Source organism: Astatotilapia calliptera, chromosome 5 (genome assembly GCF_900246225.1).
Source record: "Astatotilapia calliptera chromosome 5, fAstCal1.2, whole genome shotgun sequence".
Taxonomy (NCBI): Eukaryota; Metazoa; Chordata; class Actinopteri; order Cichliformes; family Cichlidae; genus Astatotilapia; species Astatotilapia calliptera.
In genome coordinates this window covers 20,183,451-20,199,077 of record NC_039306.1, presented here as the reverse complement: position 1 = coordinate 20,199,077, position 15,627 = coordinate 20,183,451, and the positions used below count along the sequence as shown (strand labels likewise).

The 15,627-nt window shown below is 41.3% G+C and overlaps 1 protein-coding gene across 1 annotated transcript; it reads right to left on the bottom strand.

Annotated features, from left to right (window-relative positions):
• Positions 1-25: 25 nt before the first annotated feature.
• Positions 26-15,398, bottom strand: strip1 (striatin interacting protein 1). Its single transcript, XM_026167938.1, has 20 exons — positions 15,189-15,398; positions 11,707-11,776; positions 11,531-11,605; positions 11,302-11,436; positions 11,086-11,206; positions 9,136-9,311; positions 8,925-9,052; positions 8,626-8,808; positions 7,975-8,195; positions 7,787-7,852; positions 7,628-7,691; positions 7,442-7,513; positions 6,969-7,043; positions 6,513-6,610; positions 6,042-6,168; positions 2,837-2,937; positions 2,649-2,715; positions 2,451-2,555; positions 2,136-2,340; positions 26-1,450 (listed from the first exon to the last, which is right to left on the bottom strand). The coding sequence occupies exons 1-20, from the start codon at positions 15,297-15,299 to the stop codon at positions 1,203-1,205; spliced, it is 2,448 nt and encodes an 815-aa protein (XP_026023723.1). The 5' UTR covers positions 15,300-15,398; the 3' UTR covers positions 26-1,202.
• Between the last annotated feature and the right edge of the window lie 229 nt (positions 15,399-15,627).

Sequence of the window (15,627 nt, the reverse complement as noted above, 5' to 3'; positions counted from 1 at the left end):
ACAACCTTCAGAAAGGACAAATAAATCCAACATGAATGTCTTTATTACAGTATTTAGGTAAACATAAAACAAAGAAAAGCAGTGATAAATAAGCTTTGTAATTTACATGTACTTTCATTTCCTGAATGTTTAAATAAAACAAAGAAACTCATATCTGAAAAAGATGTAGAAGTATAACAGTTCTGTAACTGGCAATTTAAATTCAGTTGTACCCTTCTGTTCAAAAACAGCCGTCTGATGAATAAAACCAGGCAACAAGAACCACATTTATGAGACCAGAAACACTCTTTTCTTTCACAAGATCCAACACACACAGTGCAGGTGTGTGCACAACAAAGAAGACGAAGATGCTGACGAGCTACTTGTTTGTTTGTTTTTTGTCTAGACTGGGATTTTAATGTCCATTCAGCCTCATTGATGGTCCCAGAGCAAAAGCACTTAGTCAGGTAAAACAGATATGATATCATCCTGAAAATCCAGCAGGGCAACAAAAAGGTCCAACTGTTAAAGGAGCAATGATCCGACTATCATGAGTGTACATAAAGAAATCCTGACCTTTCCTTCAGTCTCTCTGAAGATGATGAACTCGTGAGATGGAACGAGGAATGTTTTATTCATGTATTCACTGTGCTGAGCCTGGCCTAACACGTAATACCTAAAATGAATACTCTATTTAAACTTAAAAGTGAAAGTGTGGTCATGTAGTGCTTCCTGGTGAGTTGCGAACCTACAGTAGCAGGTAAGAGGCACACAGAGGAAATATCTGTAATGTAAAGAAGGAGCAGAGTTCAAGTCCGCAAATGGAGTTTTAGCACTGAGGTCATTATCAGCGATTTCATTAAAAAACTGGGAACGAGGCAAGAGACGTCTCAGAGAACCTAAGTACAAAAGGATGATCTTTTTTTTGGCTAAAAACTACACAGAAATCATAACAATGCAAAATTTCTCAAAAGGCAAAAGTTCAAACACCAAAAGCATTTAGCAGGACCCCCGACAACACTCCTCCATGCTGGAAACTGAGAATAAAATCCATCCGTCACCTTCAGTCTATACAGAATGTGTAGCATACTGTTCTGTTCAGAGAAGAGTTCTGTTGATCAGTGAGAGCACTGGTGGTGCTTCATCTGAACACCTGACTGAAACTGTTTAAAAAACAAAAAAAAACAAGAATAAACGACAAGAATGTTGACGGTGGTCGAGTCTCACTGTAGCAGTTCTTCCCAGGAAATAGGTTTGGAGAAGACTTCCCTCTCCAGCCAAAGGTCGTAGTTCATTTGGAAGTCCTCGGGCAGGTCCACTCGTTGGCCCAGAACACTTTGCAGACAGTTGTCCACAGGCAGGAAGTCGGGATTGCTGTGGCTCTTGTCGTAGCGGCGGCTGTTGAAGCGCTCGATGTTGGCTCGTAGAGCGCACTCCTCGGCCTGGAAGTCCCACGGACGAGCGTCCAGATCTGCTCACACAAAACAAACAGTAACTGTAAGTTAGTGGATTTTGTCTGCTCTGAGCGTAACAGCAATCTGCAGCAGCCCACAAATCCTGATCTCCATTAGGACATAAAAACAAAACAGCAGGTTTGTCTCAAAAAGGCGACAAACACATGAAACATTCATGCAGCGAACAGACGACTGGTCTGAGAAACACGAAACACTTTGAATGTGCAGCTCATCTTTCACTCACACACCAGCTGTCTCACCTCAGGCAGTCTGCGGCACTTTTCCCAACTCATGACATTTATTAAATGCACACTCACCGGCCACTTTATTTGCTGTCTAACAGCTCGTTAACACACATCTAATCAGCCAATCACGTGGCAGGGTTTACAGAGAATGGTCCAAAAAAAAGAGAAAATCTCCAGTGAGCAGCAGTTCTCTTAGAGGTCAGAGGTCAAAGAAGAATGGCCAGACTTCTTTGAGCTCATAGAAAGGCAACAGTGACTCAAGTAACCCCTCATGACAGCCAAGGTATGCAGAAGAGCTTCCAGGTTTGACTGGTTCTCTGAATACAAAAAGGATTTTATGGTGTTCAAATATCACCTGCTCCCCACTTTTTCTAGAATGATACTTGAATAATGCTGTCCTATGTTTGTGTGTAGTGTTGTATATTCTGCACGAAAGCTGTTCAGATTTTCCTCTCACCGTTTCCGTACGCCCAGTCGTCATTCAGGCGATGTCGGACCTTCTGGTAGATGGCAGACATGGTCTTCATGTTGCTCTTCCTCCACTGACGTCCGAGGTATTTTGTTTGCACTTTGAGCAGCTTGAGGACATACAGCTGCATCATTGCCTGCTTGACCTTCAGCGCCCTTTTCAGGATGGGTGCCGACTTAAACACGACCAGCATCTGGCAGAAAATGTCAAGGAAAAAAAAAAAGAATCAAAGCAGAGAGTTATATCCTGTCTTTTCATACGTGATTCGTGTGTCACAGCAAATGTGACGTGACGTCCTCTCACCATTGTTCTGGAGTGCTTCCATTTGGTCAGTTTGTTGAGGATCCTCAGCAGGTTAATACAGGAAAACAGATTCCTCCAGCAAAACTGATTGTTGTCTCCCGCTTCCTGTAACAAAGAAATCGTCCACAGTAAACATCCAAATCCTACAGTCACGTGTCAACAACAACAAAACAACAGAAACAAGGGGGGTAAAATTACCAAACTCTCTGCGGTTAACTCTGGGAGCTCGTGCACCACACAGTACGGAAAGTCGAGTACTGAAATGCTTTGAGGAAGAAAAAAGTAAAGTCAATGCAGTGAAATACAGAGCCATGTACATTTAGTTTATTGATGCGCACTGCAAACAGGAATCATGACTTTGTTATGTAACGCCACACTGAAAGTACCTGTTCTTAGCTGTGATGTAAGACATGATGTTCTGGTTGAAGAACTTGAGAATGAGGGGGATGCAGTTGGCAAACACCAAGTGCTGAGCCATGTACTCAAACTATGAACACCAACCACACACACAAAGGGACAGCAGTTACACAAGGATTCGTTTTTATATCAGTACGTGTATGTAGTTTGTATTTTGGTTACTACTGAACTCACGATTAACACAACAACTGTTCAACTCTGAAAATAATCTAGGATTTATTTAAGTTTAAGAAAAGAAGAAACTCGCCTTTTATATTTAAGTGGATTTTTAAGACTATTTTTTAACCCAATTCCCTGTTTTAAAACTTACTAAAAACAGAATGCAATGACCCAAAAACCTCATAAGCCCAGATTTTATTCAGAACACAGAAAGCATATCAAACGTTTAAACTGACAATAAATGTACCATTTTGGGAAAATTATTAGCTTGTTTTGAATTTGATAGGAGGAACTGAGGAGACCAGCTGCTGGACTTTTGGGAGAGGAAATGACTCTACCTGCTCAGCCGTCCTGGGTCTTTTTTGTGGTATCTTTTGTTTTTGAGTTGTTTAGTTGGTAAATAATCTGGACTGCAGGCAGGTCAGTTCAGCACCCAGACTCTTCTACTATGAATTTTAATTTCATAGTTTTAATAGAAGTTTTAATAGCTGCAGTTTGCAGTTTAGCGTCTTAGTTTTCCTTCCATGAAACAGACGTGGAGCATATGTCAATCTAAAGAAGCCAGCACCGGAGAAGACAGCAGTGTTTCTGGATCATGTCCACTTATGGCTTCATTTTTGCCTGATCAGGCTTCACCCTAGATTTTCAGATGGCACCGTGAACTCTGTTTACAGACAACAATTTCTGGATGTGCTCCTGAGCCCATGAGGTTTCCTTGACAGCATCATGGCTGCTTTTAATGCAGCGATGCCTGAGGACCCGAAGATCACAGCCATCCAGTACTGACTATCAGCCTCATCCCTTGCGCACAGAGATTTCTCCAGATGGTCTGAATCTTTGGATATTGTGTACTGTAGATGATGAGATAGCCCTGGTCTTCACAGTTTTATGTTGAAGAACATTATTCTGAACTTTTTCCACAATTTGTAGATGCAGTTTTTTCAGATTGGTTAACCTCTGCCCATCTTTACTTCTGATAAACTCTGCCTCTCTAAGATGCTGTTTTTATACCCAATCACATTGATGACCTGTTGTCAGTTAACCTAATTAGTTGTAAAATGTACCTCCAGCAGTTTCTGCTTTCCTACTTTTCTAGACTTTTCTTAGTGTGTCCACTAATACTTTTCATGCACAAGTAAAATGTCTCAGTTTAAACATTTGATATGTTTTCTGTTTTCTACAGTGGACAGAATTTAGTTTAAGAGACGTGCAAAAAAGTTTTGGTCACTTTTTTTGAATCAAGGCTGTAAATACAGTGGGGCAAAAAAGTATTTAGTCAGCCACCGATTGTGCAAGTTCCCCCACCTAAAATGATGACAGAGGTCAGTAATTTGCACCAGAGGTACACTTCAACTGTGAGAGACAGAATGTGAAAAAAAAATCCATGAATTCACATGATAGGATTTGTAAAGAATTTATTGGTAAATCAGGGTGGAAAATAAGTATTTGGTCAATAACAAAAATACAACTCAATACTTTGTAACATAACCTTTGTTGGCAATAACAGAGGTCAAACGTTTACTATAGGTCTTTACCAGGTTTGCACACACAGCAGCTGGTATTTTGGCCCATTCCTCCATGCAGATCTTCTCGAAAGCAGTGATGTTTTGGGGCTGTCGCCGAGCAACACGGACTTTCAACTCCCGCCACAGATTTTCTATGGGGTTGAGGTCTGGAGACTGGCTAGGCCACTCCAGGACTTTCAAATGCTTCTTACGGAGCCACTCCTTTGTTGCCCGGGCGGTGTGTTTTGGATCATTGTCATGTTGGAAGACCCAGCCTCGTTTCATCTTCAAAGTTCTCACTGATGGAAGGAGGTTTTGGCTCAAAATCTCACGATACATGGCCCCATTCATTCTGTCCTTAACACGGATCAGTCGTCCTGTCCCCTTGGCAGAAAAACAGCCCCATAGCATGATGTTTCCACCCCCATGCTTCACAGTAGGTATGGTGTTCTTGGGATGCAACTCAGTATTCTTCTTCCTCCAAACACGACGAGTTGAGTTTATACCAAAAAGTTCTACTTTGGTTTCATCTGACCACATGACATTCTCCCAATCCTCTGCTGTATCATCCATGTGCTCTCTGGCAAACTTCAGACGGGCCTGGACATGCACTGGCTTCAGCAGCGGAACACGTCTGGCACTGCGGGATTTGATTCCCTGCCGTTGTAGTGTGTTACTGATGGTGACCTTTGTTACTTTGGTCCCAGCTCTCTGCAGGTCATTCACCAGGTCCCCCCGTGTGGTTCTGGGATCTTTGCTCACCGTTCTCATGATCATTTTGACCCCACGGGATGAGATCTTGCGTGGAGCCCCAGATCGAGGGAGATTATCAGTGGTCTTGTATGTCTTCCATTTCTGATGATTGCTCCCACAGTTGATTTTTTCACACCAAGCTGCTTGCCTATTGTAGATTCACTCTTCCCAGTCTGGTGCAGGTCTATAATACTTTTCCTGGTGTCCTTCGAAAGCTCTTTGGTCTTGGCCATGGCGGAGTTTGGAGTCTGACTGTTTGAGGCTGTGGACAGGTGTCTTTTATACAGATGATGAGTTCAAACAGGTGCCATTCATACAGGTAACGAGTGGGGGACAGAAAAGCTTCTTACAGAAGACGTTACAGGTCTGTGAGAGCCAGAGATTTTCCTTGTTTGAGGTGACCAAATACTTATTTTCCACCCTGATTTACGAATAAATTCTTTACAAATCCTACCATGTTAATTCATGGATTTTTTTTCCACATTCTGTCTCTCACAGTTGAAGTGTACCTCTGGTGCAAATTACTGACCTCTGTCATCATTTTAAGTGGGGGAACTTGCACAATCGGTGGCTGACTAAATACTTTTTTGCCCCACTGTAAATAAACGTGAGTTAAACTAAACCTGCTGCAGCGTGAAGGGGAGTGAATCTGTTTTATCTCTATTACCATGTTTTGATATTTGATGTGACTCAAAATTATAATTTAAACTGGAATAATAACAATGTGCAACGTTAAACAGGCGTGTGGCGTGCGCACCTGGTAGATATGGTTGAGTTTGAAGTGTTTCAGGAGAAGCAGCAGAATTGCAGAGATGGCTTTCACAATGATCTCTTTGTGCCGATTCACATCAACACCAAGTTTCATGCTTTGCAGCACTGTGGTCCTGCAGGGTCAGACAGAAGAGATCAGATCAGATAACCCTCAGTCTGTTCTGCTCGCAGGTAAAAACTAGCACCTGCCTGTAAATCAGAACGTAGCAATCTTAGAGTCTACTGTTCTCAAACATGCTCAGGCAAAATAACCTGCCGATAAACCACATCTCCTTGTTTAAAAAAAAACCAAACCAGTTCCAGCTCTGTATGTACAAGTGTGCATGACCTGAAAACCTGTACTCACCCTGAAATGTGAGTACATTAGATAATGGAAATGTCTCTCGGTTAGCATATGTTCCCTCTTTATCACATAATGGCACAGTGGATAAGAAACTGGCAGGCTCAAGGCACTTACGGCATCTCCTCCGGCAGCACGTCTGCCAGGATGTTAATGGAGTCGGTTTTAGCTTTGGATGTCGGAGCAGCAGCGAGCAGGATCTTCAGCAGAGCAATCTACAGAGAGACCAAGCATGATGGAGTGATTTAAACACTTTAAATCCAGCCTGCCAACACTGAGGTTTCTAAATCTTGGAGTTTTATTTATGTACTTCAAATGTATCCGGCATATAATTCGTAAAATCTAACTAAATGCTTTAGTATAACTAACAGCACACCACTGATCTGTGACACAACACTTTACACAAGTGCTGCAATAGAGTATTTGTGCAATAATCTTTATCGCCATCCCTGAGCAGACCCTGCTCTGTTGTTGCTTTCACACAGAATTACAGGTTTTAAAGCCTTTTTACTCTACCACAGCTGTAGTATGAGTAGTCCCACAGTAGCACAATATAAACCATACAATACTAACCATGTATTGAGGCAAACTGGGCAGAATCCCCTGGTAAAGCAGCTCGGTGGCACACGTCTCCACTTCCTCTTCACCCTGACGACAAGAAAGAAGAAAAACACAAAACAAGAGACGTCGAGTTGAAGAATTTACTTTGTGTGTTTTTCTTTAACTGAATAATTAAAATGGACCTATTATGCTTACTGTGAGAATAATTTCTGCATGGCCAGAGTTTAAAATTATGAGGTCAGTGTATGTGCAAAGGCTTCAGACAGGCGTCAGGCAATTTGTTTCTGCTGCTGGATGTGTACGATATGAATGAACAAAGTTGTGTTTCAGATAGAAGATGAACTAAGAGGCTGCACCAAGGCCCATTATATGATAAAAAAGGATTATTCTGAACTGAGTAACCATGCCAACCAACCTTAATGAAGTCTAATGAGAGGTACCACGACAGATCTCCTTTTAATAAAACTGTATCTGTTTATACTTACGCCAGAAAGAGGGGTTTTCTGAAATTCCTCCTCCTTTATGATCTGTAGTTCAGCTATAGAGACATACTTGTGCTGAAAAATAAGATAGCATTTAATAAATTAAGGTTCGGGAACACTTCAGGTGTGTGAAATTAAGCCATGCTTCAATATCCCAACAATGAAGTACAGCACAAAATACTGCAATACCTGCTTTAAGGTCTTGATGCTCTCGTGAATTGGCCTGGGTAATCCAACCACTGTATCTGTATCACTGTAATGTGTGCACAAAATAAACAGTTCTTAACATGTCAATATTTCTGCACAAAAGCTAACTGTCATCTCTTAAAAAAATGAAGAAAACACTACCTTCCAAGAGTGTAACCAATGAATTTACTTCTACTTGATTCTAGGAAGTTTTCAATATCTTTTTCCCTGTTGGAGCAAAACAGTAACATCAATAACAAAAAAAAGTCTTAATTGTATATTTGTGGGTATAAAGGAGGAACTAACATCATTACAGTTCAGCATTGCTGTTTGGTGAGACTGAGCAGTACCTGACTTTAGGAGCCCACGGCAGACCTTTTGGGAAGGACACCCTCTCCGACGGAGGATGAGGAATAGGTGGAGGCATCACCTCGTCCCGCTCTAGAGGGAAAGTTTCTGCTTCTATAGAGTTATCATTGTCATCATTGTCATCTTCATCTTCTCGTGAGTCATCCGCTTTGTAAGGATCCTTTTCATTGAATGCATCAAGGTTATCCTGTTTTATCAGCGCCTGTGTTTGAGTTACAAGATAATTACAACTAGACTGAAGCAAATACTAAAATTACTCAAGTATTACATCTATGAAGCCACTGAATGCAGAGAAATTATTGCATGAATACATTGTAAGCAGAAGGCTCGTCATCTAAATGAAACAATAATGCAAGCTGGTGCTCTAAAAAAAACATCATCATTATTATTATTAATTATAATAATGTCTTTATTTAGCTGTTTTTGGACTGCAGTCATCTTTTCCTCGCTCGTGCTCGTGTTCCTGGATTTGTCAGTTTTGTTTGCACAAAGAGGGAATGGGTGCTGTAAAGTGTGTGCTGCTGCACACAGTCCATCGTACACACCAATACAAGTTTGTGAGAGCAGTGCTGTTCACTTTGAGGTGTTTTGCTTATAGCTGGCTTTAACCTGATGGTAGCAGCTATAACTACCTTGTGTTCACGACGTGCCCGCTTTTGTTGCTGCTCAATGAGGTCAGATGCAGATGCAGGAGGAGAAGCCGCTCTCATGCTGCGAATGACTCGGATGCTGTCCTCCGGGAGAGGAGGGAGACCCAGTTCCTCTCTCTTACGGACCTTTATGCTCTGCAGCCGCTCAAACCCTCCGAGTGTGAACTGAAACAGAAGACAGGAAGGTTTTTGGAAGATAAGATGGGATTTAGGAGGAAAATGGAGATAAACTCTTTGGGATATCAGTATCTCTGTGAAAGGCTGATGTTTGAGTCTCTCACCAGTATGCTCTTCCACAACAGCAACAAAACTTTCTTCATGGGGAAGTGAGGCGCATGACCGCTGCAGAATTTGGTAACCATACCAAAGAGCATAACGGAAATGGGCTCGTTGTTGAAGAGAGGAGATCCTGGATCAGAGAAGCATGCTCATTTACAAGGCTGATTCTGCACATAACCTCAATGAGTCTTCAACTACTCTGATGAAATTTACCCAGTTCTGTCCTGAAGGTCTCCTTGATGGTTATCCATTCCGGCTTGTCGGCTGGGTCGTCCTGTTGGATGGTTTCCACCATCATGTACATGATGTTAAGCAGCACCCTGAGATCTGTGCTGTCAGCCAGGGAGATGGCTGGTTTCCTGACAGCGCTGCTGCAGGCAGCACTGTTACTGAAACACAGACAGCACACCAGGAAGCTGGTTAACCTGAAGTCTACCACAGACAACCAGTGATTCTTCTTTTTTATTCTGAGTGAATTCATTAGTTTAAAAAACAAAAACAATAAAAACAAAAACAAAAAAACCAACAAATAATGTGTTTCCCCCGTCCTAAATTTAAAGTAAAATTGCATGCTGACTGATTTATGGCACCTTTGGACATCAATAAGTGCTTCCAGAAAGCTATGTGGTAGGAAAAAATGGCTTCTTTGTTTTGTTTTAATTGGCATTGGGGCAAAAAAGTATTTAGTCAGCCACCGATTGTGCAAGTTCCCCCACTTAAAATGATGACAGAGGTCAGTAATTTGCACCAGAGGTACACTTCAACTGTGAGAGACAGAATGTGAAAAAAAAAATCCATGAATCCACATGGTAGGATTTGTAAAGAATTTATTCATAAATCAGGGTGGAAAATAAGTATTTGGTCAATAACAAAAATACAACTCAATACTTTGTAACATAACCTTTGTTGGCAATAACAGAGGTCAAACGTTTACTATAGGTCTTTACCAGGTTTGCACACACAGTAGCTGGTATTTTGGCCCATTCCTCCATGCAGATCTTCTCGAGAGCAGTGATGTTTTGGGGCTGTCGCCGAGCAACACGGACTTTCAACTCCCGCCACAGATTTTCTATGGGGTTGAGGTCTGGAGACTGGCTAGGCCACTCCAGGACTTTCAAATGCTTCTTACGGAGCCACTCCTTTGTTGCCCGGGCGGTGTGTTTTGGATCATTGTCATGTTGGAAGACCCAGCCTCGTTTCATCTTCAAAGTTCTCACTGATGGAAGGAGGTTTTGGCTCAAAATCTCACGATACATGGCCCCATTCATTCTGTCCTTAACACGGATCAGTCGTCCTGTCCCCTTGGCAGAAAAACAGCCCCATAGCATGATGTTTCCACCCCCATGCTTCACAGTAGGTATGGTGTTCTTGGGATGCAACTCAGTATTCTTCTTCCTCCAAACACGACGAGTTGAGTTTATACCAAAAAGTTCTACTTTGGTTTCATCTGACCACATGACATTCTCCCAATCCTCTGCTGTATCATCCATGTGCTCTCTGGCAAACTTCAGACGGGCCTGGACATGCACTGGCTTCAGCAGCGGAACACGTCTGGCACTGCGGGATTTGATTCCCTGCCGTTGTAGTGTGTTACTGATGGTGACCTTTGTTACTGTGGTCCCAGCTCTCTGCAGGTCATTCACCAGGTCCCCCCGTGTGGTTCTGGGATCTTTGCTCACCGTTCTCATGATCATTTTGACCCCACGGGATGAGATCTTGGGTGGAGCCCCAGATCGAGGGAGCTCTTTGGTCTTGGCCATGGTGGAGTTTGGAGTCTGACTGTTTGAGGCTGTGGACAGGTGTCTTTTATACAGATGATGAGTTCAAACAGGTGCCATTCATACAGGTAACGAGTGGGGGACAGAAAAGCTTCTTACAGAAGACGTTACAGGTCTGTGAGAGCCAGAGATTTTCCTTGTTTGAGGTGACCAAATACTTATTTTCCACCCTGATTTACGAATAAATTCTTTACAAATCCTACCATGTGAATTCATGGATTTTATTTTCACATTCTGTCTCTCACAGTTGAAGTGTACCTCTGGTGCAAATTACTGACCTCTGTCATCATTTTAAGTGGGGGAACGTCCATAATCGGTGGCTGACTAAATACTTTTTTGCCCCACTGTACTTCTGCAAGGCTAAAAAAGTTGATGGAGAGCATACTCAATCTCCATGTTGAGCAGTTCCACCAGAGCAGAGAAGGTCCCCACATCGAGCAGCAGAAATATGTTGTATCTCATCCAGTGCTGTACCTCCACCTCAGAGCTGCACTCAGCAAAGGTCCCTAAAAACAGGAAAAAAGAAGACAGTACATGAAGTACATGAAGACAAACTATTTTCTAGTTAACTTGAAATCATGGAAATGTGTGATGGACTGACCCTGAGCCATGTAGAGAATGGCTCTAGCAACCTTCAGCCTCTTCTCCCGGGCAGTGACTTCAAGACTGTCCAACAGGCGCATAGCGTGAGCTCTGTGCTGAGCTTCATCGAGCTCTGTCCACTTCTTATCAGACACTAAGGCACAGCAGAGGTGAAGAAAATAAACTACGATGCATACTTGCTTCATCTTTTATTTGTATGGCTGTGTATGTATATTCTGAGTGCTTACCATGAACTCTGAATTCCTCTTCAAAGCACTTCCTATTAAGAGCGAACTCTGGTCCTTCAGTATAACTGTAAAGCTCTGCAAGACACATGAAGAGTTCATAAGTAATATGAACACATTATTAGGTGGTTACAGGTTCTTAAAGTGTGACACACACACACACACTTACACACACGTACCTGACAGCTCTGCAGCCCACTTATCTGTGTCCGAATATTCAAACTCCAGATCTGGAAACTCAGACTGCCCCTGTGCACAACACACCACAGAGGTTAGAAAGAGAGCTACTAGATAGAAAGAAAAAAAATGTAATTAATCCAATTTAATCACATCCGACTGATGTTAAGAAGTCACATTACCCAAACTCTACACACAAGCACATAAAAAACTGTTTTCTCATTTAATAAGTGGTGGTATTTAGTTAGAAGTGTTTAATTTCCTTTCCAAAACTCTCCATAACAACAGCAACAACATCATCAAGAGTCAAAGCACCAAAATGTCCAAGTGACTCTCGCTAAGAGAAAGTGGTGGAAGTAGCATTTTCACAATTTACAATATCAAAAAATAAATTTGACTAGGAAACCTTCTGGATTAAAAGCCCACTTACGTTAACACATGTAAGCCAGCAAGTTGTACTTCAAGTGTGTAGTAAAAATGTTCCCCGTTAGTATTTTACTCTTGGATTAATATTTCTCCCGCATTAATGTCTTTTGAGGCTTTTTACTGCTGATAACACTGTTTGAGGTTGAGCTTATACATTTTTGTTGGGTTGTTTTATCTACAGCAGTGCATCATAATCACTATGATCTTCCTTTGTAGAGTACTTGAATCAATGCATTTAGCTGCATTTCACCACATTTTAGTATTTAGCTACAAGTGAAACACTCCTCTGTGCTGGCAGCTACTCTCTAACAAAGCTTACATCTTTTAACATATATTTTTTTTTTTTAATCAGGCATGTTATCCACTTTATATGTGCCTATAAAGCACGGTATAAGGTATAAAGGTATAAAAACATCCAGTTGGCAACAACAAGCAATACTGTTCGAAGTAGTTCAGGAGCACAAAGTAAAAAATAAGATGCAATCAAACACTGCTGTAATAGCACTATGTCCTGTTTAAGACTGGGTGCACCTGAGTGGTGGGAGTGGTAAAGGTTATAAAACCTCCACTTTCAGTCTGCTTAGTCTCTTTGGAAAGTTTCATCATGACACTGTTGGTTTGTTGGGTTACTTTTTTTTTCCAACAATATCTTTATTGCGTTTCAAAATTACATACAGAAATTGGAGTACTTCCACAGCAAAGGAAACATCCAGGGCAGCTAAATTATTGTATAACAGTCAATCGCCCTCCCTTGCAAATCAGACACTTATAAGATGTTAGAGAGCAACAGTTAAGTGGAAGTACAAACTATATCACCTGTAAATAATAACTTAGTCAAACAAAGGAAAAGGAAAACACAACCCCCCCAAAAAAAAAAAAAAAAAAAAAAAAAATAACAACAACAACAACAACATATATATATATATATATATATATATATATATATATATGTATACACATACATACATATACATACACATATATATAAAAGCTTCTCTATTTCCAAGGGTTGCTCAACATCAACTCGGTTACACTATTGTGCATGGTTCAAAGTTACAAACTCAAATGTACAATTCACACAGCATTAAAGATCAAGTATAAAAGAGATTAATTTAGGAAACTGCAGAGGACCACCAACATTTACACCCCATCTGCCCCATCCACCATACTGCCAAGATCCATATTTCCCATATATTGCATAAAGGGACCCCAGATGTTTTGAAAAAGTGGTAGTTTCCCCTTGATAATGTAAGTAATTTTTTCCATAGGTAAAGTTGTGGACAATTCCTTAATCCAGTTAATGTATTTTGGTTTACTGGTCTTCCTCCATGAGAGTGCTATGACTCTTTTTGCCAGCAGTAGACATAAGTCCAGGGCGGTAATTACCTTTCTAGACATAAGATGTCCATCAGGATATAACCCTAAAATAAAAAGTTTAGGGTCAAGAGCTAGTTGTGTACCCAATATAATATCCAGAGCTTGTTTAATCTCTTTCCAAAACCGTTGTACTTTATTGCATTCCCAGACACAGTGGAAAAACGTCCCTTTCTCCTCTCCACACCTGAAACACAAGTCTGGGATATCACCATTATACTTATTAAGCTTTTCTGGAGTCACATACGTCCTCATTAGCCAATTATATTGCAATACTTTGAGACGAGTATTGGTAGTTTGTGTTTGTGCTTCAGCACATGCCTCCTCCCAGTCTTCGGAGGATAAGTCCTCCTGTAAATCTTCCCTCCAGGCATTAAGTTTTCCTAAAGAAGATTCAGGGGAACCCTCTACTAACATATTATATAATTTGGAGATTATTCCCTTTCCAAAGCAATCTCTTTTCATTTCTGTTTCCAAAGTGGAAAACGGAGGGATTGACAAACACTGATTTTGAGATGATCTAATAAAGTTTCTCACTTGTAGATATTTAAATCGATGTTTGCATGGGATATCATACTCGGAAATCAACTCCTCAAATGACATCAAAATCTCACCCTCTGATCCCACGAGATCCCCTATTGTCTTTAAGCCTTTGTCAGCCCACTTCCTAAAACCAGGGTCTGCTCTGCCTGGAGGGAAAAATTGATTACCCCATATTGGGCTAAAGCGTGCGAAAGAGGTGGGGTTTGTTGGGTTACTTAGTTCTGTCACACACAGTCATATTTTCAGTTGTCCATAAACACCGTGCACAGCTGATGTCCGTTACTTTAACACCTCACTATATTTTGGTTACATAAACCGCTTTGGGCACTGTTTGTTATAAGAGTGTACCAATAGTAGTAGTAATAAACTTGTATTTGAGCATTTGTTACTGACAACTCTATAATCTCTTATTCTATAATTTACATTTCAGACTAGTTAATGTAGTCTCTGATTTGTAATATAAAGTTTATGAATCAATAAACAATATCATGTGTACCAGCTGCAACACTGAAAGTAACAGTAACACACTGAAGCTGCCATCATGAAGCATTACAACTAAACACAGGAGGATTTACTATTGCCGCTGTGAGCCTACTTTTAAGAAAAGACTGGATATAATACACCTCTTCAAGACAGACAGGGAATCAGTGCTACCATGACTGTCTCCAGTGGCTATTTAAACCACTACACGGAAACACTCAGCTTGTTTTCTTTAAACGTCACACAAATGGGTGACCAATTTTGCATATATACAGTAAAATTACACTGTAATAGCCGACTGTCGCATTAGAAAGATTAAATGCGTTAACCAGGACCTAAACAATCAGTTTTCAACAGGTCCTTAGGTTTCTGACACATACACAAGCCTGGCCTGTAGCCGGCTAACGTCAGCTAGCTGTCTCCTGCTCGCTTTTCAATGTGTTAACACCGGAAAACAAACGGAACACCGTACAGCTAGGTACACGTACAAACACCGTAATGAAGGTCGTTTGCTGCTCTTAACTCCCGAATCATGTTAGAAATACTAATTGTGCTACAATGACAGAGCTAGCTAACTTTACACTAGCAGCAGGAAAGGCCTTGTCTCTTTAGCTAAAAAAAATACACGCTGGAAATCAACCATAAACATCTGGATACGTACCTCTGAATCTTTTCTTTGATTGCGGGTAAATTCGCCCCTGGTTTTGTTAGGTAGCATAGCTCTCTGCTTATTGTTTACAGGTAGCCCACTACCGTTTCCACCGACGTCCATAATTTTGGGGGGCGCAGTGAACTCTCGCGAGATGAGAAATGGAACGTGACTGTCGGACTCGCTTCAGCGCATCCGCAGAATCTTGTCCGAAGGTCCGCAGCAGCGGCCCGAGGTGTGGTTGTGTAGAATTATTTTTTAAATGAATTTTTCTCTGCCTCTTCAGGCCTCAATCCCAAACTGACGCTATGATGATGAGATCAGAAGTCGGAGCAGAGCCTGACATCTGCTGCAGGACTCATTCAGGATGAAGAAAGTTCACAGCTCCGCTTCTGTATTTAGGATCTGCCGTAGCTACTGTAGAATTAATGCGGGACTACTCAGAAACTTC

What these genes read in the sequence shown, in the direction of transcription:
- strip1 (XM_026167938.1), bottom strand. Translation starts at nt 15,299, where the DNA reads ATGGACGTCGGTGGAAACGGTAGTGGGCTACCTGTAAACAATAAGCAG. An exon ending in CATTCTCTACATGGCTCAGG is followed by an intron (nt 11,207 to 11,301) that starts GTCAGTCCATCA and finishes TCCTGTTTTTAG; the next exon opens with GGACCTTTGCTGAGTGCAGC. An exon ending in TGTTGTGGAAGAGCATACTG is followed by an intron (nt 8,809 to 8,924) that starts GTGAGAGACTCA and finishes CTTCTGTTTCAG; the next exon opens with TTCACACTCGGAGGGTTTGA.